The 26922-nt window shown below is 40.4% G+C and overlaps 2 protein-coding genes across 2 annotated transcripts in view; one reads left to right on the top strand and one right to left on the bottom strand.

Moving 5' to 3' along the window:
* Nucleotides 1–2410: 2410 nt before the first annotated feature.
* On the top strand, nt 2411–23507 carry gucy2g (guanylate cyclase 2g). The gene is made up of 22 exons (XM_057826869.1): nt 2411–2770; nt 2839–3187; nt 3272–3396; nt 5924–6106; nt 6162–6306; nt 6375–6510; nt 7173–7276; nt 10272–10432; nt 10510–10650; nt 10706–10789; nt 10868–10972; nt 11032–11103; nt 11172–11340; nt 11553–11708; nt 11778–11952; nt 16806–16946; nt 17007–17199; nt 17276–17450; nt 17520–17618; nt 23076–23167; nt 23241–23354; nt 23424–23507. The coding sequence occupies exons 1-22, from the start codon at nt 2411–2413 to the stop codon at nt 23505–23507; spliced, it is 3363 nt and encodes a 1120-aa protein (XP_057682852.1).
* The window catches only part of tectb (tectorin beta), a 25981-nt gene continuing 21541 nt past the window's right edge, over nt 22483–26922 (bottom strand). The window contains exons 7-9 of the mRNA XM_057825215.1: nt 24109–24187; nt 23982–24014; nt 22483–23884 (exon numbers count right to left, since the gene is read on the bottom strand). Coding sequence (XP_057681198.1) covers nt 23814–23884; nt 23982–24014; nt 24109–24187 — 183 coding nt within the window. The 3' untranslated portion in view covers nt 22483–23813. The remainder of the gene's footprint in view (nt 23885–23981; nt 24015–24108; nt 24188–26922) is intronic.

The following is a 26922-nucleotide window of genomic DNA, read 5'->3' as shown; positions in this document are numbered from 1 at the left end:
AGAGCAGGTGCATTTATACGGAGACTTGATTACACACATTTGGATTCTATTTATCTTCATCGGTCATTTAAGACAACATTGGATCATTCAGAGATCCTCACTGAACTTCTGGAGTGAGTTTGCTGCACTGAAAGTAAAGGGGCCGAATAATATTGCACGCCCCACTTTTCAGTTTTTTATTTGTTAAAAAAGTTTAAATTATCCAAAAATGTTGTTCCACTTCACGATTGTGTCCCACTTCTTGTTGATTCTTGACAAAAAAATTAAATTTCATATCTTTATGTTTGAAGCCTGAAATGTGGCGAAAGGTTGCAAGATTCAAGGGGGCCGAATACTTTTGCAAGGCACTGTAAGTCGGCTCTTTCAATGATGATGCGATGTGTTTTTGTGTCCGTTTTTTATGGTCGTTCACACTCGTAATTTCAGAGTTGTTAGCTAGTTTTTATCGGTTATGACTGTTAGCATCATATCAAAATAATTAATGCGAGCAGTGAATGTTGTGGTTTGAAGGGAGATAGCGTGCAAATGTTCAATGTTGTTGGTTTATAGTTAAAATAATGTGGTTTAATGTTTAATAAGGCAATAAGAGGTCTGTGAATGTTGAATATATATCTGTATTATTCAACAGATACTAAAAGTGTATTCATGTATGCAAATCTGCTCGTGAGCCCTGTAAAGTATTTGAGTTCATCTCCTGAGCTCTCTCACGGGAGCCCCTGTAGTGGTCAACGCGTTTGAGCCAACTAGTCACAAGCAGAATCTTCTACACTTTCTTTATTATTTCTACAATATTTTATTAATGTTTGTGATGTTAAATTAATACTCTCTTGCACATATTTATCGTTGTGCACTTCCAACTTGTTTGATAGCATCAATAAATGTTAACTTTCTTAACAAATGCTGTGTTTTGGTTGTTGGGTTGTGCTAAGTACACTTCATGTGCTGTATGCCATTCACACAATCTGATTAATTAATTCATAACTAGTATTAAGCAGTTACGGCAAGTGGTCCGATGCCGTCACCGTGCTTTGATCCCAAAAATATGACGGCAACTGTCAAAACCCCATGCTAAAAACAACCTGTCTGACTGCCACACAGGCATCTCTAGGAAAACAATCTACTAACATCAGTTTTCTATACACAAGTGTTAACAACAAGCATAAAAGGAATTCTCTCAGCGTGTGTCTGACGTGTCGTGTCACCGATGTGTGCAGGCGCTCAGCTAACCACCCTCCCTGGCCGGGACTCCAGTTGCTGGTTCAATTGGCTGACATACTGACATGTGATCAGCATGGATAGTTAGCTCTGATTGGTTCAAATGCACATGTTTTCTGGGACGAAAAAAGAGCAAGCTTGTAGAATTAATGGGATAAAAAAAAGGGGAATGCAATGGAAAATTGATCAGATCTTTAAGAGAAAGGAAAGAGTTAAAGAGACTTATTTTATTTTCTCTGATGAGGTGGTTCAGAACATCATGTTAACCCTATAATGCCAACTCCAGAAAAAATGAACCGATAATTCAGATTTTTTTTTTTTTTAATTTGAAAGGTTTACGTGGTCTTTAAGCGTAACATTTTAAGCGTGAACATTTTAATTTGTAAATATATATGTGCTCTAATTTTTATCATAAATCATACATTAAGCATTACATGCAGTTCTCGTGGTAAAACAATTATAACTAAAGTGGGATTGAACACAATAAGGTTTTAAACATTTTTTTTTTTTTTTTACCGTAATGAGGTCCAGAATTCTTGTCTCATATGCGATACATTTGGCAGTATAGTTTATGTGCACTTTGGATTTATTTTTGTTCATTTATCCATGTTAGGCTACTTATTTCCTTAATATAAAAAAAAAAAAAATCAATGTTCCATTTCATTGAGCATTATGTAAGTCATTTGTACTTATTTTGTTCATGTACGTTACTTTAAAATACAATTTTGAATGAAAATCAGTTTCTCGTGTATGCCCTGTTACAGTAAGTGGAATGCAGGAGCCTTATGTATTCTGTGGTTTTATGAGGTTTGAACCCCCTTTTTGTCACAGAGTTCCAGCATGAAATTCTAGCCACTTTCACACCGGATTTTAAGTAGGGCGGGACAATGATTACACATTTTAATTGCAATTAATCACTTTGTCGTATAATCCGATAATGAATTGAAAAGTAGTATTGAGCACATTCAAATAAATGTGTTAGTTAAAATGTGAGTTAACGCTCACTCTAGTCCCAACACTTTTTTGCAACATGTGTGTTTAAAATAATAACCATATAAATGAATGTATCTCAACATTAGAGCAGAATCTTCTCCAATGTGTTAGCCCCTCCTGTCCAACATCACCTTTGGTGTGTGGGTGTGTGTTCTACTACTTAAGCGATGTGACATCAATTACTTGCAGCCTGAGGATGACAATGAATAGATCTACCTCGGGCGTCATCCAGGTGTTCTACCTGATGCTCACCCTGATAGCCGCCAAGACCGTAGCCAGCGAGGGTCCCGGTGCGACCCATCCCAGCTCCAAGCTTCTAATTGGCTTCCAGGCTCCGTGGAATACGTCGTTTCCATTTAGTGCCCAGCGTCTGGGCTCGGCCATCCAGATCGCCGTAGACAAAGTCAACTCAAACCCTTCTTTTTTGGGAAACTACACCTTGGGCTTCATCTACATGGACACAGCCTGCAGTCCTAAAATGTCTTTAGGGGGCTTTATACAACAGGTGTGGCGAGACAACGTGTCGGCTGTCTTTGGACCGGCATGTCCTGAAGAAGCAGAGGTAAGCCTTATTTCATGATTAACGAGTTTGTATTGGTCACATAAAATATTTGATGTGTTTGGGTATAGGTGACGGGCCTGATAGCCTCCACGTGGAACATCCCAATGTTCGGCTTCGTGGGCCAGTCGTCCAAGATGGACAACGCCAACGTATATGACTCATTCATCAACGTGGTGCCGCCGCTCAAGAGGAGCTCGGAGGTACTGGTGAAGACCTTGGAGTTCTTCGGCTGGACGCACGTGGCCATGATTGGCGGCGGCCTGGACTCCAACACGTGGGATAAAGTGGACGCGCTATGGAAAACAGTGGAGATGCCACTGAGGTCAAAGTTCAAGCTGACAGCCGCCGTCAAATTTGACACCAGCGACCAGCGTCTGGTTTACCGTAACGTCAAATACATTGCGACTGTGGCTAGAGGTGAGCGACAGCAGATATTTTGCTCATGCTCAGATTCTAACCACCAATTCCTTATCAAACAATTTCTTCTTATGTGGTTCGCAGTGATCGTAGTCTTGACTAACAAGGAGGACGCTATGACGTTGCTGCTCGAGGCCGAGCGCCAGGGTCTGATGGGAGGCGACTACGTTTTCTTCCTGGTGCAACATTTTGAGGTCAGTGGAGGCTTGGTGAGTAAAATCCTTTCAAAAGCAGAACATCAGGTTGGTAACTCATTCGCTGCTTTAAACTGGGAGGTCTGGCAGTGAATGATCACATGTAGAGCAGTTCTTAATCGAGAATCTATTGAAACGATTGAAAATATTGAAATAAAATTTGTGCTAATCACTTATAGTATTATATTTATACACATGTATGGATCACTACATAAGTGGTTTTCACTGACAGCCAAACAGGGCAGAAATTTGCTCAAATCAATGGCTATCAACTGTGAGAACAAATCTGAAATCTGATTGGTCTTAATACTAATATATCATAATTTTTGGACTAAAAGCGCAATCCTTTTTCCTTCATTTTGAATCTTGCTGCTAATAGTCCAGTGCGGCTTATTTGTTGATTTATTTGGGTAATAGGTAACACTTTATTTGACAGCAGTGTCATAAGACTGCCATAAGACCGTCATAATTGTGACATTACACTATCATGGGCATTAATCAATGCTTATAATGCTTATAACCAGCTCGGATCTTTTACATCTACTCAAAAGTGAGATAATTTAATGCACATGGTTTGCTCATGGCAGTGTCATGTCATAATTATGATGGTCTTAAGACAGTTTTATGGCACCGCTGTCAAATAAAGTGTTACCAAATACCAGAGCTAGCAATTAATGAAACAACTGGAAGAGTAACTGAAGAAATAATTAGAATAGAACATGAATTTTGATCGTTATTTACATCTGCAGCGCTGCAATGCAGAGGGTGCGCTAGACTTTTTCGTTGTCTGTCATTTTGACTGACAGGGTCATAAAAATCCGGTCATAATCTATTTTTACCCGTCACTTAAATTTTTAAAACGATAATAATGACGTATTCAATAGTATTTAGTTTTCATTCATTTTTAATTAATATTCTGTCCGAACAAGCTTAACAGAGAATCCACACCGTGCCATCACACATCAAGCAGATGAATATGTAACTTTTTCTCCGCAGTGACAAAAACAGCTGACTGTGGCCCCAGTAAGTAGGCTACATATGGAACAATGAAATTAACAGTTCACCTGCTGTGGCCTGAACGCACTCACACCTTCCTCCTGGTGCGCATGGACTTGAATTGCGTGCCCGCTTGTGCAGTCCCCTTTTTTCACCTCTTTTATCAACACCATCGTCGTTTTGGGGCTTTTTGAAGAAACTTCGGACACTCAGTTGCCTTGACATTTTTCCGAGTAAGGCCAACGACGTCATGCATCAAGAGAAAATAGCTAATTAATATGCTCACTCGCCACCCTGTGGTGTGAATTGCAACCTGTCAAAATGACAGATGGACTTCAGTTTTTTCCGTCACCGTTTTAAAAAACCGGTCAACGGAAAATATTCGGTTAACGCGACCCCTGCTGCAATGCATGCTCGGAGGCATGTTGGACGACAACAGTGTTGACATCAGGTGGCAGAAGAGGTTGACTTTTTCCCCCAAGGGAGCAGTGATGGCCAAATGAAGCTCCTTGAAGCAATGAAGATTTGAACCAGTTGGCTGCAATTGGTTTTAATAATTGGTTTGAACAAATTGGCTGCAAAGCTTCATTGCTTCAAGAAGCTTCATTTGGCCATCACTGCTCTCTGTCAAATAAAGTGTTACCAAATACCACAGCTCGCAGTTAATGAAACAACTGGAAGAGTAACTGAAGAAATAATTAGGATAGAACATGAATTTTGATTGTTATTTACATCTGTAGCGCTGCAATGCATGCTCGGAGGCATGTTGGATGACAACAGTGTTGACATCAGGTGGCAGAAGAGGTTGACTTTTTCCCCCAAGGGAGCAGTGATGGCCAAATGAAGCTTCTTGAAGCAATGAAGCTTTGAACCAATTGGCTACAAAGCTTCTGTATGTGTGTGTATCCCAGCTTTGAACCAATTGGCTGAAAAGCTTCATTGCTTCAAGAAGCTTCATTTGGCCATCACTGCTCCCTTGGGCAAGAAAGTAAACCTCTGCTGCCACCTATTTTCAACAAAGCAAGGAAGCTTTGAACCAATTAGCTGCAAAGCTTCATTGCTTTAAGCTTCATTTGGCCATTGCTGCTCCCTTGGGGGAGAAAGTCAACCTCTGCTGCCACCTGCTGTCAACACTGTTGCTGTCCAACATGCCTTCGAGCATGCATTGCAGCGCTACAGATGTAAATAACAATCAAAATTCTTGTTGATGTTCATGGTAGTTCATTTGGTCTTATGATGCCGCTGTCAAATAAAGTGTTACTGGTTAATATCTTTTGGTGTAAATATCCTGTAATGCAATGAGGACAGCTGCAGCTTATAGTCCAGTGTGGCTTATCTATGAAGAAATGTCATTTTCGTATCGCGGGTGGCGGCTTGTACTAGGGTGCGCTTTATAGTCCGAAAATTATGGTATTGCTAGAGAAGAGAAGCAATAATTCAGGATTGATTGTGTGAACAAATGCATATGGATTCAATCTAATTAGCAATAGCGACACATGTGTAAAGTGAAAATGTATCTTGTTTTATCTTGTTTTTCACCAAAAAGGACAACGTGTGGAAATACTCTATGGACGGGAAAATAAACCAGGCAGCACTCCGAGCCTTCGACATGACATTCATCATCGGCCAAAAGTCGTACGACGGCTACGAGTACTACGACTTCTTTGAGCAGGTGTTCGAGCGACTCCAAGGACCTCCGTTCCACAGCAACCTGACCTCTGAGAGAGAAGTAAGGAAAAGAAAATAAGGAAAAGACCAATCAATATTGATGGAGTTTATTTTAGGTGAGCACCTACTCGACATATCTGCACGACGCCGTGTTGCTCTACGCCATGGCCTTGAAGGAGATCCTGAAAGATGGCAAGGACCCTCGCGATGGACGTCAGGTTCTGCAGAAAATGAAGAACAAGAATAGCATTCGCTTCTATGGTAAACGAGTGGATGCGTCGTGTTTCAACCTTCAAACCACAGCTTGATGAATGAGGATCCTCTCGCAGGAGCTTCCGGACTGGTCCATTTTGATGAGGATGGGGAGAGAAATCTAGACTATTCCATTTATGACCTGCAATACACAAGGGACGATGCAACGTTTGTGCCGGTCCTTCATTTTGACAGCCACAGCAAAAGCATACGGTAACAAGCAACACACAGCGACCAAACAAAGAAAGTTCTACAAGTGAAACCTAACTATAGTAGCGCTGCAACGATTAATCGATTAACTCGAGTAATTCGATTAGAAACAAGATTCGAATTGAATTTTGCTGCTTCGAGGATTTGTTTAATTAAAGTGGCGTTGTAATGGTTTGTTTTGAAAGTGTTTGCTTTAAGTTTTATTGATTTGCCTTCTAGTGGCTACAGCGAATATAACTCATTTCATATGCCTGAATCCAGCTGCTCCCTGTTAAGACCAACATAAGTTTTTGTTTAAGCTAATGTTTTTGTTTAAGCTAATGTTTTTTTAATGCATGCATTGTGCAATAATCTAATTTTAACATGTATTTGTTACATGTTTTGATGAATTTGTATGCATTATTAAAGATTGATGTCTGGATTTTCGGGGCTTGGAACCGATTAGGGCATTTACATGGAAAACGCGTCTCAACCTACAGAATTTTCAAGTTACAAAACTACTTTCAGAACCAGTTAATTTCCTAAGTAGAGGCACCACTGTATAATATATAATAATATATATAAATATGTAAAAATATTTCTTAAAGTTGAACAAGTTAACTTCAACCATAATGTGCTTGAAAATCAGCGTACAATGTCAAGTTGTCAAAATGGCGTGATTTCAGGCCAACACCCACGTTTGCCGCAGTGACGTGGCCCAAAGGAAGACCCCCGTCTGACAACCCTGAGTGTGGCTTCAACAACGAGCTGTGTGAATGGTTGAGTAACGGTACGCTCAACATTGGACATTGAGGTTTCTACAAATTTTGAACAACTATTCAACAATGGAGAGCTAGCTTATGGTCCATGTATTGTTATTACTAGTCCACTGAATTGATAGAAGAATGAAGACTATGCATGCCAATAAATGTTCCGATTTCCTCAGACTCCAGTTTGAGAAACACCCAAATGCACGATTGGCTTCTTCGATACTGAAGGAATCTGACCTTTTAGCTGGATTGCCGGAGTCACGCAGGCCGAACCGCCAGACCCGCACTAGCGCACATCCAACGACCCTGGCCGGCGAGAACCCAACAACCCAGCCAAAAGGCCAAACTCTGCGTGTTCACCTTAGTCTTAACCCCTTGTATTGACCCCATTTTGAAAGCTGGAAAAAGGCTTCGAAGCAGAAGTTGACAATTTATTCAGGTCAACAGCGATTAAACGGCAAGGCGAAACAGAAAAAGACTCAGGCGAGGAGGCAGACTCGTTCTAAGGTCACTATATCACAAGTCAACAAAAGTTTGCCGCGAAAAAATGACAACGATTAGTTAAACATTCATTCTTTTTTAAGGCTCTCGCGGGGCGGGCTGTGGGCAGAAGAAAGGTATGTTTGGCTGTTGTTTAGGATTATTCGGAGGATTCGGGCGTTACTGTTGTCAGGGCAACGAAGGTTGTGGATTTTGCCACCTCAGCGTAACGCGAGTGCTGAAAGTTCAGTTCTCAGTCACGGGTTCCTCCTTATCGGATGTTTCTTGTCAAGACAAGATGTCCCACCATCTGTTCTCGAAGAACTGATTGCGAGAGCTGGTGATGCAGACGTGGGCTTGTAAGATGTCTTGCTTCGTCAGCATTAATTTTCCTCAGTCAATTGCATGACGCACACGTAAGAAGGTGTCATGTATCGCTTATGCCCTATGTCAAATATATTCTGCTTGTTTTCCTTAAACTATAAGTAGGGCTGTCAAACGATTAAAAATTTTAATCGAGTTAATTACGGCTTAAAAATTAATTAATCATAATCAATCTCATTTCAAACCATCTCTATTTTTCAAGTAAATTATTGTTGGAATGGAAAGATAAGACATAAGACGGATATATACAGTACATTAGAGCTGAAACGAATACTCGAGCAACTCGAATAACTCGAGTTTAAAAACTGATCCAAGTAATTTTATTCACCTCGAGTAATCGTTTATTTTGACAGCTCTAAGCATCACGTTTTGCTTGGACTACTTTTAATGCAGGACAACGCGCTGATGCATAGATTAAGAAGCAAAAAAAAAAACAAAAAAAAAACTTACTGCAGCCGACAGCCGCTACAAACGATGCCGACGTTGCTAAATACTAGCCCGCACGATGCTATGTTGGTAGCAGGTAGCGTCTGATGAGTCTCAGAGATCACATGTATGTTGAACTAGATGCAAAATGACAGACTCGGCCACGTCTGGGCAGCGTTAGTAAACAGCTGCCATCTTAAAGCAGTAGAGCGCTAAGCGCTAATAAATAAGATTATTATTATTATATTATTATTCTATAAATTATGACCACTTGTGATGCGTAGCTAACGTGTCTTACATACAGGCTTTAACATAACGTAGCGTTGTGGAGTGATGAGGGTGTAAAATAAAAAGTCAATAATGCCAACTATCAATTTTAGCTCAGTAGTCATTGCTGGATAAAACACCAAGTAGCACTGGTCCCTAATGTGCTCCAATACAGCCTGTATCATACATTTATTTTGAACACTGCAAAAACTCAAAATCCTATCAGGATTTACAGTTTAGATTAACTTAAAACTTAACTAGAACTTAAAAATTGCTTGACACAAATAGAAATTCAATTGAAACACGTGGGAAAAAATCCCAACTTTTAAGTGATGTGTGTTATCAAGCGTAATGGCATTTTTAGGTATGTATATATATATATATATATATATATATATATATATATATATATATATATATATATATATATATATATATATATATATATATAGATATATATATATAGATATATATATAGATATTATTTTTTTAAAAAATAAGATTTAAAGGTTTTTTGAGTGAAAGCAGTGAATTAGTCTTTTTTAAAATATTCTAGTTACATCTGAGATGCAATTGTTGGCTGTTTTCAACAATATACATCGAAAATAAAGACACTGATTGACTGAAAATGGTTCAAGATTACATGAAATGTCTTGTTTTCTCATGTATATTTATAATTGCTCTTCACCTAAAAATATATTTGTTTTATCCGATTACTCGATTGATACAATTTTCAGTCGATTATTCGATTACTAAAATATTCGATAGCTGCAGCCCTAATATACATTCAACATACGGTACATAAGTACTGTATTAGTTTATTATAACAATACATCAACAAGATGGCATTAACATTATTAACATTCTGTTAAAGCGATCCATGGATAGAAAGACTTGTAATTCTTAAAAGATAAATATTAGTACAAGTTATAGAAATTTTATATTAAAACCCCTCTTAATGTTTTTGTTTTATTAAAATTTGTAAAATTTTCAATAAAAAAATAAACTTATAGCTCGTCATTGTTGATGTCAATAATTACACCATGCTCACTCATGGTGCTGAAAGCCATAAAATCAGTTGGACCCAAGCGCCAGCAGAGGGCGCCAAACACCAAAAAACAAGTAACAAGCGGACATTACACTCTGCTGTCCTTTTAATCTGTTTGAGCGGGGCATGTGCGTTAAATGCGTCAAATATTCTAACGTGATCAATTTAAAAAAATAATTACTGCCCGTTAACGCGATAATTTTGACAGCCCTAGATATATGTGCTATTTATTTAATAGTGGGTGCGTTAGAATAATACAAACAGTCAAACAGTAAATATGAGAAAAGATACTATTCCCTGATTGATTATATTAAGTGTGTTCTAGGGTAATACAAACAGTCAATCGGTAATTAAGAGAAAAGATACTATTCCCTTCAATACAAAACTTTCATGTGTTAATATTGTACCAGATATCGCTCTGCTGTCTCTGCTGATCACGTTCCCTATTATCGGCGCTTTGGCCGTGCTGGGCATTGGCGTCCTGCTGTTGCAGAAGCTTCGCCTCCAGACCAGCCTGGAGGACTCACGCTGGTGGCTCATCGACTACAGTGACATCAATGTCATCAGAGAGGTGCTGATATAAGCCTTGTAGTACTGTAGTGTGTCACGGGTGTAGTATGGCGTCTGGTCTGTGCTTTTTCCATTTAGAGCGGCCATGGTTTGTCGTTGAGCACTACCAGGAGTCTAAGCGGCAGCGGAGGCTCACACTCCACATTGTCTACCAATAGCTACGTTTTCAGGGACAAGATGGGCAAAGAGCACTTCTACGCCACCATAGGCCTTTACCAGGTATTTACCAAAGTGTTCCTGTGTTATCTTCCTCTTGACTTGTAATTGGACACAGGGGAATTACGTGGCCATCAAGTACATCAAGAACGACGTTCGGGAAAAGCTCCAGAAGGCCTCCGTCGTCGCAGAGTTCAATGTGGTAATGTTCTTCAACTAAGACTTTGCAATATCTTGCTATTGGCGCATTGCCAAATGGCGTCCACCTCTACCAAGACAGATGAAGGAGATGAAACATGAGAACCTGGTGCATTTCTTCGGCGCGTGCGTTGAGCCGCCCAATGTCTGTCTCGTCACTCAGTACTGCAGAAAAGGCAGCCTGAAGGTCAGTTCGGCGTGCCAGTTCAATAAAACACAATTGTAGTCTTGACATTGTTGTTGCAGGATGTTTTGATGGCTTCTGACGTGGAGCTGGATGGGATGTTTAAGCTTTCCTTCGCTTTCGATATCGTAAACGTAGGTGTCAGGTTTCAGCATTAGGCTCGAGATCCCGCTCCCAGTTTGATATGTGTTACCTCCGGCAGGGAATGGACTTCATCCACAAGAGTAGCCTCAAGTTCCACGGCAATCTTAAGACCAGCACCTGCATGGTGGACAGCCGGCTGCAGGTCAAACTCTCCGGCTTCGGACTGTGGGAGTTTAAATATGGTGTTGGAGGCAACCGTGGTCTGCCAGGAACTCCCAAATATGAAGGTTAGTGTGTGAGGCAATCATGAGAGTAATAGACCAATCAGCCTCTGAACTCAGTTTCACTCAACAATAAAGCAAGGCCCGCAAAAAGTATCCAACATTTATAAGGAACAAGGCAACAGCTGGGTGCCATTTTACAACTATTTTAGGCTTCTTCTTACCATGTAACAAGACACTAATATCGTATCTCTGACAAATGATGTGTGATGGAACAGCCTTGTTCTGGACAGCTCCGGAACTGTTGAGAAAAGTCGACCCCACAGTCAATGGGACCCAAAAAGGGGACGTCTACAGCTTTGCCATCATCCTCTGGGAGCTCATGTACAGCTCCAAAAGTGGGCCGTACCAGGATGAAAACCTAGAGCCTAAAGGTTGCTACGAACAAACTTCATCCCTTTTCAGTCAAGTGTTTAACTGTTGTCAGCAACTTACTTCTGTAGAGATCATCACGAGGCTGCAGGGGCCGTTCCGCGGCGAGCCTCTAAGACCGGCTTTGTCCGACCTGTGCGACAACAACATCAACGCGCTGCTCAGGGTCTGCTGGAATGAAAACCCCGACCACAGACCGCCATTTAGGACCATTTTGAGACAACTGAAGGAGGCCAGCCCAGAAAGGTCAGACATTATCTCCACTGAACATTATAAACATTAATTTATGAACAGTAGTCCACAGTGAGGAGCAGAAGTATTTGCATCCCTTGTGATTTTGCAAGTTCACCCATTTAGAAAATTATGGTGGCAGAGATGTGTCAGGCGAAATGCAAAGTCCAAACACTTTGCAAAGAAAAAAACCCAAACCCCAATTGCAAACGCTTTACAAAAGAAAAAAAGCACGAATGCAAACTGCCACAACACGATCCCCAATTCCTAAAGTGCGATCGCTAATTGGCAGAAGCACGAACCCCAGTTGCCACAACACAGCAGCAAATGGCTCGCAGCACGAATGCAAATTGCCACAACACAATCCCCAATACCTAAAGCGCGATTGCAAATTGGCAAAAGCACGAATGCCAATTGCCACAACACGACAGCAAATGGCTCGCAGCACGACCGCAAAAGGCTCGCATCACAATTGCAAAAACGATGACCCGGAAGTTAAAAAAAGAAATTATAATAAAAAAGACATCACTTTGCTATATGTGCTTTGTGACCATCTCTACGGGCCTCCGTAAAGTTGCCCCCCCATCAGACGCAAATTTATATAAAAATGATGTTAATCGTTTGTGCTGCAACGGTTTTGTAGATACAGTATTATGCTTTTATTGAGATATTAATTTCGAGTGGGGACGTCACTTGTAGCTTTTTCTTAGCTTAGCTCCCGCAGCTAATGGAGCGTACCAACTCTCTCAATAACAGAGGTGTGTCCTAACAACTAGCAGGAACAGAGCACAAAAAAATTCGGGTCCATTTTGCGGTAAATTGGGGGGCTTGAGATATTAGTTTCGAGTGATGATGTCCCTTGAAGCCCCTCGTTTACTGCAAAATGGTTCCGAATTTGTGCCAGTCGTTTGTGCTACTTGTTAGACACCCCTCTGTTATGTATGTTAATGGAGCGTACCAACTCTCTCCCTCTGTTATCTTAGTGAAGCGTACCAACTCTCTCAATAGCAGAGGGGTGTCCTAACAACTAGCACAAACGAATGGCACCAATTGCATTTGAAATTGTCTTGCGAGCATTTTGCGGTCGTGCTGTGAGCCATTTGCTGTCGTGTTGTGGCAATTGGCGTTCGTGCTTTTGCCAATTTGCAATCGCGCTTTAGGAATTGGGGATTGTGTTGTGGCAATTTGCATTCGTGCTGCGAGCCATTTGCTGTCTTGTTGTGGCAATTGGAGTTCGTGCTTTTGCCAATTTGCGATCGCGCTTTAGGAATTGGGGATCGTGTTGTGGCAGTTTACATTTGTGCTTTTTTTCTTTTGCAAAGCGTTTGCAATTGGGGTTCGTGCTTTTTCTATTTGCAAAGTGTTTGGACTTTGCATTTCGCCTGACACCTCTCGGCCACCGTAGAAAATAGGTAGAGGTCCGAAATTCCAATCATAGATGTATTTCCACTCATAGAGACATAACTCACATTGTATGATTTTTCAACTATTTATTTATGATTTACTGGGGTAAGTATTTGTACCCCTGAGAAAATAAGTGTTAGTATTTAGTGCAGAAACCTTTGTTTGCAATTACAAAGGTCAGACACTTTCTGTAGTTCTTCACCAGGTTTGCACATATGGAAACAGGGATTTTGGCCCAATCCTCCACACAAATCTTCTCTTAATCTGTCACGCTTCGGGGCTGTTGCTGACAAACACGAGTTCTATCCAAAGATTTTCTATTGGATTGAGGTCTGCAGACTGGGTAGGCCAATCCAGAACCTTGACATGCCTTTTTACGCAGCCACTCCTTGGTCAGCTTGGCTGTGTGCTTCGGGTCATTGTCATGTTGGAAGATCCAGCAATGACTCGTCTTCAAGTCTCTGACTGAGGTAGCGAGGTTGTGGCTCAAAATCTGATCACATTTCACCATTTATCCTCGGCTTAATACAGTACAGTCATCATGTCCCTCTTGCTGAAAAGCAGCCCTAAAGCATGAGGTTTCCACCCCCATACTTCACAGTGGAGATGGTGTTCTTGGGATTGTACTCGTCCTTCTTTTTCCTCCACACACGACGAGTAAAGTTTCCACCAAAAGGTTCTACTATGGTCTCATATGACCACATAACTTTCTCCCATGACCCCTCTGCATCATTTAGATGGTCCCTGGCAAACTTCAGACTTTCACATGTACTGGTTTCTACAGGGCAGGGGCGTTACCAGGGGGTGGCAGGGGTGGGTAATGCCCACCCATGGACACGCTCTGCCCACCCAAAGAAAATTGGATGTAGTACTAACGGCAGTCTGGGCACCGCGTATGGTATCCCATACATATAGTACTGATGTGTTCTAAGTTTTAACCTTTGCGTTGTTACCTCCTCTTTCTCCTTAAAAAAAAATGAAATGAAATGTTGGTTTTGTTCGTAGGGGGTGCTACACACATTTACGAATATTTTCAATCATTCATTTTCATGCCGCTTTTTCCTCACGAGGGTCGCGGAGGTGCTGGAGCCTATCCCAGCTAATTACGAATATTTTGATTTTTTTTTTTCTACATTTTATCTAAATTTTCACCAGTGTTCACCTGGCTGTTGAGTTTGGTGAGTTTTGAAGCATTCTGTATTTGGAATTTGTCTTTACACGGTATCAAAGACTGCACCTGTCTTAATCTGCCTGCCGATTTTTGTGCATTTTGAAGCATTCTAAGGGGTTCAAATTGAGCTCAAAGGGGCTGCGGAACAAAGAATAACTATAATAATAATAATAAAACTGAGGAATAACAATAGGTTACCTAAAAAAAAAAAAAAAAAAACATTGTCACCTGCATGTCCATACTGTTCAGTTATGGATGTGTTCTAAGTCAAATAAAATAAAATTTACTTTTATTTGTTTAGACCAAATCACAACAACAGTTATCTCAAGGAGAAAACAAAACATGTTTTAAGGTGCAGTAGCTCTACGCTGGATTTCGACCTGCTTGAGCATTGTAGATTTTTTTTTTTCTTTGCCCCCCCAGGTAAGACTAATGATAACATAATGATGGTAACATCACTGCGACAGGGGAACCTTCTGAGCAATGCATGATTTTAAACCATTGCACCGTAATGTTCTACTGACAGTAGCATTTGAAACTGTGCATCCAGCTCTCTTCAGGTCATTGACCAGCTCCTGCAGTGTAGTTTTGGCTGAGCCCTCACTTTTGATGTTCCACGAGGAAAGATTTTACATGGAGCCCAAGTCCGAGGTAGATTATCAGTCATGTTTAGCCTTTTCCATTTTCTAACAATTTTTGCGACTGTTGATTTATTCCCACCAAGATGCTTTCCTATAGCCTTTTCCAGCTTTGTGGAGCTTAACAATTTTTTCACTGGTGTCTTTCGTAAACTCTCTGGTCTTTCCCATGGTAGCAGTTGGATTATGACTGACTTTGGGGTGCACTGCTGACAATTATGAGTTGAAACGTGTGGTGGGTAGGTGGTTACTCATTGAGTTAAGGTGGACTTTTTTTAAGGTAAACTGACAACTCTGAGTGTCATAATTATTGCAGATTCTCAGGGGTACAAATATATATTTTTTTTAAATCATACAATGAGAGTTTTGTTTTTTTTTTGTTTTTTTTGTTTTAAATACATTATGTCTCTATAAGTGGAAATACATCTATGACTGAAATTTCAGACCTCTACCTATTTTCTTAGTGGGTGAACTTAACAATCACAACGGGTGCAAATACTTCTGATCTTCACTAATATATAAGGCGAAAACACAGACAAGACTGAAAGAGCAGTTTCTGCTTTTGCACTCCTGTTTAAAAGAAACTGCTGTATTTTAAGCCAAAAGAACTGTTGTGTTTGATCGAACAATATGTCTTTATGCTGCCATAGCAGATTCTTGGCGCATTAAGCCCCCGAACTATTTTTAATCTAACTGTTTTACCCTGAAAACCCCCGTTTACAAACGTCGCGCAACCGCTTTTGTTTCAACCCAGCCATAAAAAGTAATTAATTATATTTATTATTCAAAATGTCTGTCATTTTTAGCTTAGAATCATTAACTGATGTCTCATATTTCGTAAAAAAAAAAAACGACTAAAAAATTATTCACTCGCATATTTTAAATCTTTAAACAAATTATGTCACAATGAAAAAAATGGCGTCTGTAAAAAAAGTCACGGATATCTACCTCATAACTATCGCTTATTAACTTTTTTTTTTTTTTTTGTTACTGTCGCATTTTTATGATATGTTAGATGATAAATAATCGATCCAAACAAACAAAAAAAATTGAAAAATAAAAAAACGTTTAAAAGGGTAAATATATGAAAAAGAAAATATCAACCACTGATGTCTGCGATTTCTGCATCGCGACCCTTTTATATTACCACGTTTCACCCATAAAATCCACCAAGAATCCAGCTGTGGCCATTCACAGCTGTCTCTTGACACTCAGTGATACATGCTACATGGAGTTTTTGGATCGAAACAAGGTAACTATGCAATAATATCTTATTAAAGTCATGGCGTCTGTAATTCTGCTCTCGCGTGCTCTCACCTCTAGATGGGGTTTTGCTGTTAGAAAAAACATTTTTAAAAAAAAATGCCCTCCTGTTCAAATAATTCTCTCCCCAGAAAATTGATATTTTAAGCTTTCCAATGATGTATCATGCATGCATATCGGACAATTTTGAAAGTTGGCCAAATTGGGGGTCTCAGAGCGGAACTTCAAGTCACCTGAGTGTTTTCCGCCATAAATATGGTATCGGTACAGTATCAGTCGATGCCACACAGTTGGATCGGGAGCCAAAAAAATGTTATCAGTCCAATACTAATTATTATGTCTTGTATTTTGTGAACATGTCTTCAGAATGTTTTCCCCGTAATGTGTTACAGCCACGCAAACATTCTGGACAACATGGTAGAGAAGCTAGAAAAATATGCCAATCACCTGGAGGAAGTGGTGGGGGAGAGAACCAATCAACTGGTTGCTGAAAAGACTCGTGCTGACAAGCTTCTCTCCAGCATGTTGCCGAGGTAACCAGGTCAACACATCGATATCGTGAGTACCCTCGATACTGACCTGTCATCTCGCAGGTACATTGCAGACCAGTTGATGGCTGGGAAATCGGTGGAGCCTCGAAGTTACGACGTGGTGAGCATCTTCTTCTCCGACATAGTGGGCTTCACCTCTATGTGCGCCGACAGCTCGGCCATGGAGGTCGTCATGTTCCTCAACGACCTCTACAGCCTCTTTGATGACATTATCAGGATGTATGATGTCTACAAGGTATGTAAAAACATCAGTGACACACTTATGAGTTGAGGACCCACAATGGCCCGCTGTGGGCGAGCGCATATTCCAGGTGGAAACCATCGGTGACGCCTACATGGTGGCCAGCGGTTTGCCCATCACCAACGGCCAACAGCACGCCGTGGAGATCGCTACCATGGCCTTGCACTTTGTAAGTGCCATCAAGCACTTCCGGATACGCCACATGCCCGCTGTGAGTCTGGCCATCCGCATCGGCATCCATTCAGGTGAGAGGGAATTCTAAAAGAGATGACGCAAAGAAGCGTGAAGATGTCAGTAATGTGATTTCTTGGCAGGTCCTGTGGTTGCCGGCGTGGTCGGAAGCACGATGCCTCGCTACTGTTTGTTTGGTGACACGGTCAATATGGCATCTCGCATGGAGAGCAACAGCTTACGTGAGACAGCCTGCAAAAATTGAAATACTTTTCAGCTGATCGTGAAAATATCCGTCTGACTACCATCTTACGCTAAAAGAGAACATTTCATTTACTAGTGGTGTAACGGTACACAAAAATCTCGGTTCGGTACGTACCTCGGTTTTGAGGTCACGGTTCGGTTCATTTTCGGTACAGTAAGAAAACAAAATGCAAAATATAAATGTGCTAGTTGTTTATTACACACTTTTATGCTTTCAACAATAGGAACATTAGCCTATACAAAGCTAGAATTCTGCTCAAAAATAGAAAATACAATATTCTGAAATGTAGATATTTTGAAAAAGAAAATAAAAATAACTTTGGCTAAGACTTTTTCTTTAAAATAAATATCTGATGTGCAAAATTGAACAGTTGCAACATTGAAGTGAAGAGTTGTTCCATCTATATTCTTTTTTAATTTGAATTCCCCACCCAGAGGGCCAACCATCTTCCATGTTAACATTTAACCGTTACCCACGCTGCTCACTGCACTTCTGAGTGGTGTGACGGCCCTGGCCGTTTAATTGTTCTTTTTTGAAACTGTCAGTCATCTGATCGCCGCGTCCGCCAGCTGGCTGCCTCCCCTCCCAACGTGGCGTACTCTAATTGACGCAGGACGGGCTGACGACGTCACCGCCGCTGACGGCCCACCCGAACTAGCCGCTGTCTGACATGTATCCATTATGCAGCGCTTTGTTTACATTTGCAGCAATAACGACACTTGCTTTACGGCAGCTAATCCGATACACGGTAATACGGCTCTGGGTAATACGATTAGGCCGTTGTTTGAGCTTGCATACCCGCGTGTGTGTTGTATTGTGCCTGAGTCTTGTTAACCAAATAAAGGGAGCGTTAACAAAAGTCATCTGACCGCTCGTCATTTTACAGTCAACACTCAGAGTTCGCAACTTCGCATTTGACAGCATACGTGCCGCGTACCTCCTCGCCAGCTGTTTGCTCGCTATTCATTCACCTGTGCATTTGATCGCTATTTTGTTACACTCCCGCTCTTTCGGTGAGGTATTTTGTGCTCATTCGTTATTGGATCGTTTTTGTTCACCACTGTAAATAAGAGCACCGCAGCAGTAGAAGTAAACTGCTGTTTTCGTTCAACCCGTTTTGTTTAGTGTAGAAGCCAGGTTAGTGGCTGTATTGTTTTTTCTTTTTTACGATCAGGATTTACTTAGCGCGTGGGGTTCAAGTGTAGTTCCATTTTGTTTGTTGTTTTGGCCTGGGCTTACCCTGAAGCCAGCTTCTTCCGCATTTTGTATATTTTGTTCATTGCGAGTTCGACTTGTGTGAATACATTTGTGTCCACTTGCAACTTGTGTGCGTGTCTCGTTTTATGTTACGCCCTTAGCAGCCGTCCGTGGGACGTAAAAGTGGGATTATGGGAAGCGGGCATTCCGCGCTTGCGTTAAATGCGTCAAATATTTTAATGTGATTAATTCAAAAAAATTAATTACCGCCCGTTAACGTGCTAAATTTGACAGCACTTTACATTTCGTCAGAAACTCGTTCGGTACGCCCCCGTACCGAACCGAGAACCCCGAACCGAAATGGTTCAATACAAATACATGTACCGTTACACCCTTATCATTTACTGATACATACAACCAAAGGCAACAGAGACCCACCACGCCACATTTTTTATCATTGGAAAGTTCTAAATGTCCTCTATAGCAGAGGTCACCAACCTTTTTTGCACCACGGACCTGTGTGATGTGGGCCTTTTTTCCAGAGACCAGTAATGCGTGGCAGAAAAACTATTATTACATGTAAAAGTTATAAGATAACACAACAGGCTAAACACGAATGTTAAGTACAGGGAGAATGTACCTCATCTTACACCAAATCAGTGGGAGACCTGGGCTTGTTTTGGTGAAACGAGATGGTCCCAGTGTTGTTAGAGAGGAGCTAGCTGAGGTGGCTCGGGTATCTGGTTCGTATCCCTCCTGGACGCCTCCATGGAGAGACGTTCCAGGTATGTCCCACCGGCGGGACATCGAATTCCGACCAGAACAACAATATGAAACATCACCCGTCCAAAGAGCAACAGTACCCTCTAGTAGAGAAAAAACATTGTTAACGCTGATTGGTATAATGGAGTTGTATGTGGTGATTGATTTGACATGTCATTGGTGAAACTTGTCAGGGAGCACGGGCGGGCAAGGTGGACCCAAATGCAGGGAAATGGAGGCGAAGCAGATAACGGTGCAAAAATGATTTAATTAAAAAACAAAGTACAAAACAAAGGCTGTGGTAATCCAAAGATAGCACTGAGGCAAACAAAACTGTCATTAACAAAAGACTGCTTTTCAAAAACTTACACTGAACACGAGGGCTTGGATAAACGGGAATAATGCTGACCAGAAGATGGACATGGACATTGACAATGACGCAACAAGGAGTGACAAGAAACTGGGTGCTTATATACACACACGCAGTGAAGGGGTAACGAGACAACGAGGAACAGCTGGGTAACACAGTAGGATGCAGATTGCACTAGGAGAAGTCACAACAGGTGAAATCAATGGGCAATCACAGAGACAAGTCACACTAGGAGAAAACCAACACAAAACCTAACAAAACTGGGACGGCCATTGTCGGCGTATCTGGAAATAATAAGTCAATATGTAGAATAAAGAAGATAAAATGTAACAATTCTAGTGTAGCCCAAAGTAGTGGAGTAAGAGTAGTGTTTATCACAAATCTACTCAAGTAAAAGTAAAAAGTATAGCTTAATAAAACTACTCTTAGAAGTCAATTTTACTCAAATAGTTACTCAAGTAAAGGTAACTCAGTAAATGTAACGTAACCTCTGATTATACAAAAGGGTACTTGGCGCCTGAGAGCTGCCTGTTTCAACAAAACCTATATTTTAGGTAGGATCAGAGGTGGGTAGAGTGGCCAAAAATTGTACTAAAGTAAGAGTTGCGTTACTTCAAAATGATACAACTCAAGTACAAGTAAAAGTAGCCATCCAAAAAATTCATTGAAGTACAAGTAAAAAATTATTCGCTGAAAAAAACTACTCAACTAGTGAGTATTTCCTTATAATGTCTAATTTATTTTCAAAACAATGGCATTTTTTTCTCAGCACAAGGTCATCTATATGAACTGTTATTTTTATACTATAACCTATTAGATGACCATATTAGGCCAAAAATATACCAGAATCATTGAACTCTGACTGAATGTCTGTTTTTCAGTCGTCTTCCCTAGCGTGTGGGCGTATTATTTCCGGGAACAAATCTAATGCGCCCATGTCATTATCGAAGACATGCGCACTTAGAATAATAGATGCTAGCTCCAATGGATTTCTGTAACGACGTCCTATCCAGGTTTATGATTATATCTATAGAGAGGAAAGGTGTGTCATCTTGGTGTGTCAAGAGGCACAGACCAAAGTTAATTCGCCTGAACGCGGTCGTTTATAAGTTTGTTATTTCTGTGCTGCCCAGTAGCAAATGCGCCACATACCAGTATGGGTCCCCCACCCGGCGGTTGGGGATCCCTGACCTATAGGGTACGAAAGGAGTCATTTTACAGGTAGTCCCTGGGTTACAACGGATCCGACTTACCTTATGCGATTTCGACTTTACGACACCTGCGTTTCGTTTTTTTGTGATGCATGCTTTTATTTTGGCGCAGGAAGCGTAGAACAGGAGGCTAGCGCATGTACAGACGTGCCTACCCCACACACTCACACACAGAGCAGCTGAGTGACAGAGGTGACAGCCTGCGCGCACATTTGTTGCTTGTGAAGCATCCAGAGGCGACGGCTGTATATAACCATTTTTGTACTGTTCATTGTGCGTTTTCAATTGTGGTCGAACACTTGGGGCGAGTTTATTGGATTGTTTTTGATGATGTGCAGTCAAGAGCAGCTGAATAAAGTAAGCAAAGCACACGGACGTCTGACATCATTTAGGAGCTCAGCTCAATGTCTAGCTAGGACTTAGCTCCAAAGTCTTGGCGAGGATAGTACAATGACGTATAATACTAGTACATGTTTTTGGATAGTTTTTTGAAAATTATTATTTAGAGGGTGTTTTGACTCTTTTGAAGTATTTAAAGGGTTAATTTCAATTTACACGAAAATCTGGGTTACATCGCCAGCGCAGGAACAGAACTGTTTCCTAAACTGGGGACTACCAGTAATTGTATGTTGTGTGTGGTTGTGGGTTTTACAATGTCCTCAGAGGACAAATTTGAACCAATAGATTGTTGTCTTTAAACAAAAAAAAAAAAAAACAACAACAAAAAATCCCAATTCATATGTCCATTTATTGTCTAGCTGCAAGTGATGGTGATGCATTTGAAATAGGAGGACTGGAAGTAAATGATTATGTGTTGAAGGAATCTGACCTTTTAGGCAGACTGCCGGAATCATGCCAGCCGAACCGCCGGACCTGCGCTAGCGCAACTCCAGCGACCAAAGCCGGCCGGACCCAGACGTCCCGGCCAAAAGGCCAAACTGTGCGCGTTCACCTAAGTCTTAACCCTTTTTTACTGACTCCATTTTGAAAAGTTTAAAGAAGGCTCACCGAAAACAAGTTGACAATTAATTCACATCGACAGCAATGTGAAACAGAAACAGACTCAGGCGGGAAGGTAAGGTCACCCTATCACACGTCAACAAAAGGATCCCGAGAAAAATGACCACGTTTAGTTGTGGGCAGAAAGAAGGGTGTGATTAGGATTATTGTCTGTTTGTGGATTGGACAGGAGGATTGAGGAGTTATTGTTGTCCAGGCAACAAGGATTGTGGATTTTGCCATCTCAGCGTCAAAGGGGCTTTTGGAGTCTTGTCAGCTGTGTTATCAGTTGGATATCGGGCATTCTCCAGTGTTCCTTGTGTTGGGACAGAGCGCCCCGCCATTTGTTCTGGACTGTGCGGGAGAAATGATCACGAGAGTTGGTGGTTCAGACGTGGGTTTGTCAGCGTCAATCTTGCTCATTCAGTTTCATGACGCCCACGTTTGGCTTCCGTGATAAGAAGGCGTCATGTATCTTTATGCCCTATATTCTGCTTGTTTTCCATAAACTATGGTATAAGCGCTATTTGTTTTATATTGGGTGTGTTAGAGTAATACAAACAGTCAAACAGTAAATACGAGAAACGATACTATTCCCTGACTGATTATATTAAGTGTGTTTGAATAATGCAAACAGTTAGACGGGGCCTACAAGAAAAGGTACCATCTCCTTCAGTGTCAATGTGATAGAAATACCGTATTCTAATTGACCAAGAAACAATCACATCCAAAATGACAAACTTACTCACTTACGGCTTCTTTGAGTCTTTTGAGAGAAACATTCTGGAACTGAATTACAGTACCTGGCAAATTACTTGTTCATGAAACTTGCTTCCGTGGGCCGAATTTTCACCAATTATAATGGTGATATAATTTTGTTTTGCTTCTTTGATAGCCTTGAAGATTCACATCTCTCAGCACACTGCTGACATTCTGACCCGAGTGGGATCATTTGAGCTGGAGGAGAGGGGAGAGATTGAAATGAAGGTTATTATAACACACCCATATTCAAAAATGTTCCAAATGTGTGTTAACATTCTTACCTATCCGCGTGTGATAGGGTAAGGGCCATCATAAGACCTACTGGCTGTTGAGCAAACAGGGTTTTAACCCACCTTTACTGGCCGCTCAAGGGACTGCACAGCCAGACGCAAGCCTCCAGCTGGCAGCAGAGGTACACAGAGGACTCATCCATAAATTCTTCTTGATGCTGTATTTACATCTATTTTTTGTACGTGTGAAGAAAACAGGAGATTTCAGAGCTGCGGACCAAAAGGCCAAGAATCCCACTGGCGAGGATGCAGTCCTGCCTTTAGTTGACATTTAGTTTTATCCATGACACTCAATAAGATTATAATATTTAATCACTTATTTATTTATACTTTTTAAGTAGACCTCTGTAGATAAAAAGCACATTTGAGGGTTTTAAAATTACTATGACATACACTGAAAAATCACAAATTTCCACAATCAAACCTGCCAATTAACTAATCACAAATAGGAATCCATGCACCTCAGTCCTAGATGACTTCATATCATACGAAATAGAAAATAGAATAATATAAGAGTATATTTATTCACTGGTCAGTAGCTGTTTGCACTCCCTTCAAGTACAGTACAAATGGATGTTTGTTCACTGATTAGTTGTGTAAGCAAAACAGCATGTCTTGATAAGGATGAGCAGCAGGAGAGGCAGTGTCGCTCCTGTGACAACAAACAGAAGACAAACACCATTATACAATGAAAACATACAATCACATAACTCAAAATCATGTTGATGATACAGTATGTGTGTATTTACCTATGATATTTCCTTTAATTGTGGATCCATTTGCTGTAAGGACATTCATTTTACATTTTTGGTCAGATTATAAATTGAAATTGTGTGGTCTCATTTTCTAGTCTTTTCAAGAAGCACTGTGCTGTACCTTTAATATAAAATTCCGCAGTCAGGATACCGCCATGTGGATCAGCCTTTGGTGCCATTCTTCTTGATGGACAAGGACTCTTCACATGGAAATTCAGCGTTAAGACAAACTACCTGTTTTTTTCTAACAGAGACATTCCAATCAAAAAAATGAAACATGATATTTATGCAAGAACCTTATTTCAAGTGGTTCCACACAGCTGCTTTAAGTAATTATTAAATTATGTTGTTAAATGAAAAATGCCTACATGATTTTAGTAGGACATAATAAACTGCTTAAACAAGTTAAGCAATTCCTAGTCAGACCTTTTACATGCATAATGTGTAACCACCTTTTGTTTTCTTACAATAGGAGTGTTAATTTTAAATATTCATTGTGATGTTGTTAATATTCTGGATGAGTGGGGGACCCGAGTGCAGAACAAGGGCCTACCTGGCAATTGTACCATACAGTTGCACTCGCGAGCTGTAACAGAGGGACTTAGTATCCCTTAATTAAGCACAGAAGTAAGCTCACTATTATGTGTTTTTTCAACCTAACACACTCCAGCTATTTACAGACAACATTACTTACAGTCGTGGTGTCACTTCACCAAGAAGTCTTTGCGCCTGCTGTTTTCTGACACGTACACTTAAATTGGTTGTGGCTGATTACCGTAATTTCCCGAATATAAGACGCACCCGTGTATAATGCGCACCCCAAATTTACTTGTAAAATCTAGGGGAAATTATTGTACCCGTATATAACGCACACCCTAATTTTAGCACCAATAAATAGAACAATACAAGAAAACAGAGCTCGTGTACAGATACGCAAATGTCATTTTACTGACTGGTGAAACAGAGCACAAGCATAGCACATTGGTAGTTCAAAACGTTACCATGAACTGACAATATTTACGGTAATAATATGATTTGACAACTTCTCCAACTTACCACAATCTAGGAGAAAACAAAACAGATGTGACTTTCCTTTTAAAGGCTGCTGTATAATTTGCACGTTTCATCATGATGAATAAATGTTTCTTCCATGGATTGATACGGTAAAATGCAAGTGAGAACGTAAGTCGGAAATCCGTGAGAGCTCATCGCTGTCAACACGACAGTAACAATAGGAACTATTGTAATTTGGGTTTGAGTTCCCCGAGGGACCGATATAGTTGACGGACACAGGAAGAGTGTGAGCTTACGTTTGTTATTGTCCGAGTTGCGGAGCTGCAATAAACGTCGATTCAAATGAGTTCAAGAAACTAAATTCTGTACTTTATGAAGAGTGAAAAAAGCAGAATTTAACACAGACGAAATCATTCGGCCGATTAGAGTGAATTACCAAAACAAAATGGTGACGTCACGTACCGTAATGGTCGGCAACGGGTCGCCGCATACGTTTCTTCAACACAATGTGGCCGTGTCACAAAAAAATTTAAAAAATCGGTTTATATATATATATATATTTCTGTCTCCATCCATGTACCCGTTTATAATGCGCACCATGATTTTACAAGTGTTTTTTTCTGAAAAAAAAAAAAGCGCGTTATATTCGGGAAATTACGGTAACTCTGCTCGTACATCCAACTCTGCCAATTACACTACATTACAATGACAATTACATCTGTCTGTGTTCAACTCGCTTAATCAACACTGCGCCAAGAGCAATCTTAACACTGCAACAACATCCAAATCAACTCAAAAATAATTTACACCAAAAAAATAAACTCCACAGATTTGGCTGTGTACGGCAACCTCAGAGGGACAAAAGTCTCGCAATTTGTGCAATCACGTTACAAATACAGTATATTAGGAAATGTTTTTTCATAATTGTTTTAATGGACTTTCTTAAATGATAAATACAACAATGGGTTCAGTAATTTGTAAAAACACAAAACATGTATATACAATGAGAAACACCTATTTAAAATTTAATTTGAATCATGTTATGCAGTATATATACAGTGGGGCAAATAAGTATTTAGTCAACCACGAATTGTGCAAGTTCTCCCACTTGAAAATATTAGAGAGGCCTGTAATTGTCAACATGGGTAAACCTCAACCATGAAAGACAGAATGTGGGGAAAAAAACAGAAAATCACATTGTTTGATTTTTAAAGAATCTGTTTGCAAATAATGGTGGAAAATAAGTATTTGGTCAATACCAAAAGTTCATCTCAATACTTTGCGGTGTACTAGGGTTGTTTCGATCATGTTTTTTGCTCCTGATCCGATCCCGATCGTTTTAGTTTGAGTATCTGCCGATCCTGATATTTCCCGATCCGATTGCTTTTTTTTTTTGCTCCCGATTCAATTCCAATCATTCCCGATAATTTTTCCCGTTCATATATATTTTGGCAATGCATTAAGAAAAAAATGAATAAAACTCGGACGAATATATACATTCAACATACAGTACATAAGTACTGTATTTGTTTATTCTGACAATAAATCCTGAAGATGGCATTTACATTATTAACATTCTTTCTGTGAGAGGGATCCACGGATAGAAAGACTTGTAATTCTAAAGGATAAATGTGACTTTGTATATTGTGACTAAATATTGCCATCTAGTGTATTTGTTGAGCTTTCAGTAAATGATACTGTAGCCATTTAACTGTTCTGCCCAAATGCATCATGGAAAGTGCAACCATGACTGTGCGTAGTGGCACCAATTGATATATCTTCTCTGCGTTAGGAAATAACATAGGGTGTTAAGAATAAGATCAACTACTACCTTTCTTCCCCACAATGCTTCCCACGATATTTCTGATTGTTGAGAGAGGGATTGTAAGGCTTTGTTTAGCCATTTAAAAAAAGGTTCTAA

The sequence above is a fragment of the Corythoichthys intestinalis genome, chromosome 21 (assembly GCF_030265065.1).
Source record: "Corythoichthys intestinalis isolate RoL2023-P3 chromosome 21, ASM3026506v1, whole genome shotgun sequence".
Lineage (NCBI taxonomy): Eukaryota > Metazoa > Chordata > Actinopteri > Syngnathiformes > Syngnathidae > Corythoichthys > Corythoichthys intestinalis.
Note: the sequence above shows the minus strand (reverse complement) of the source record. Positions and strands in the feature narration are given on the sequence as shown.

What these genes read in the sequence shown, in the direction of transcription:
- gucy2g (XM_057826869.1), top strand. Translation starts at nt 2,411, where the DNA reads ATGAATAGATCTACCTCGGGCGTCATCCAGGTGTTCTACCTGATGCTC. An exon ending in GAATAGCATTCGCTTCTATG is followed by an intron (nt 6,307 to 6,374) that starts GTAAACGAGTGG and finishes ATCCTCTCGCAG; the next exon opens with GAGCTTCCGGACTGGTCCAT. An exon ending in AGCCACAGCAAAAGCATACG is followed by an intron (nt 6,511 to 7,172) that starts GTAACAAGCAAC and finishes GCGTGATTTCAG; the next exon opens with GCCAACACCCACGTTTGCCG.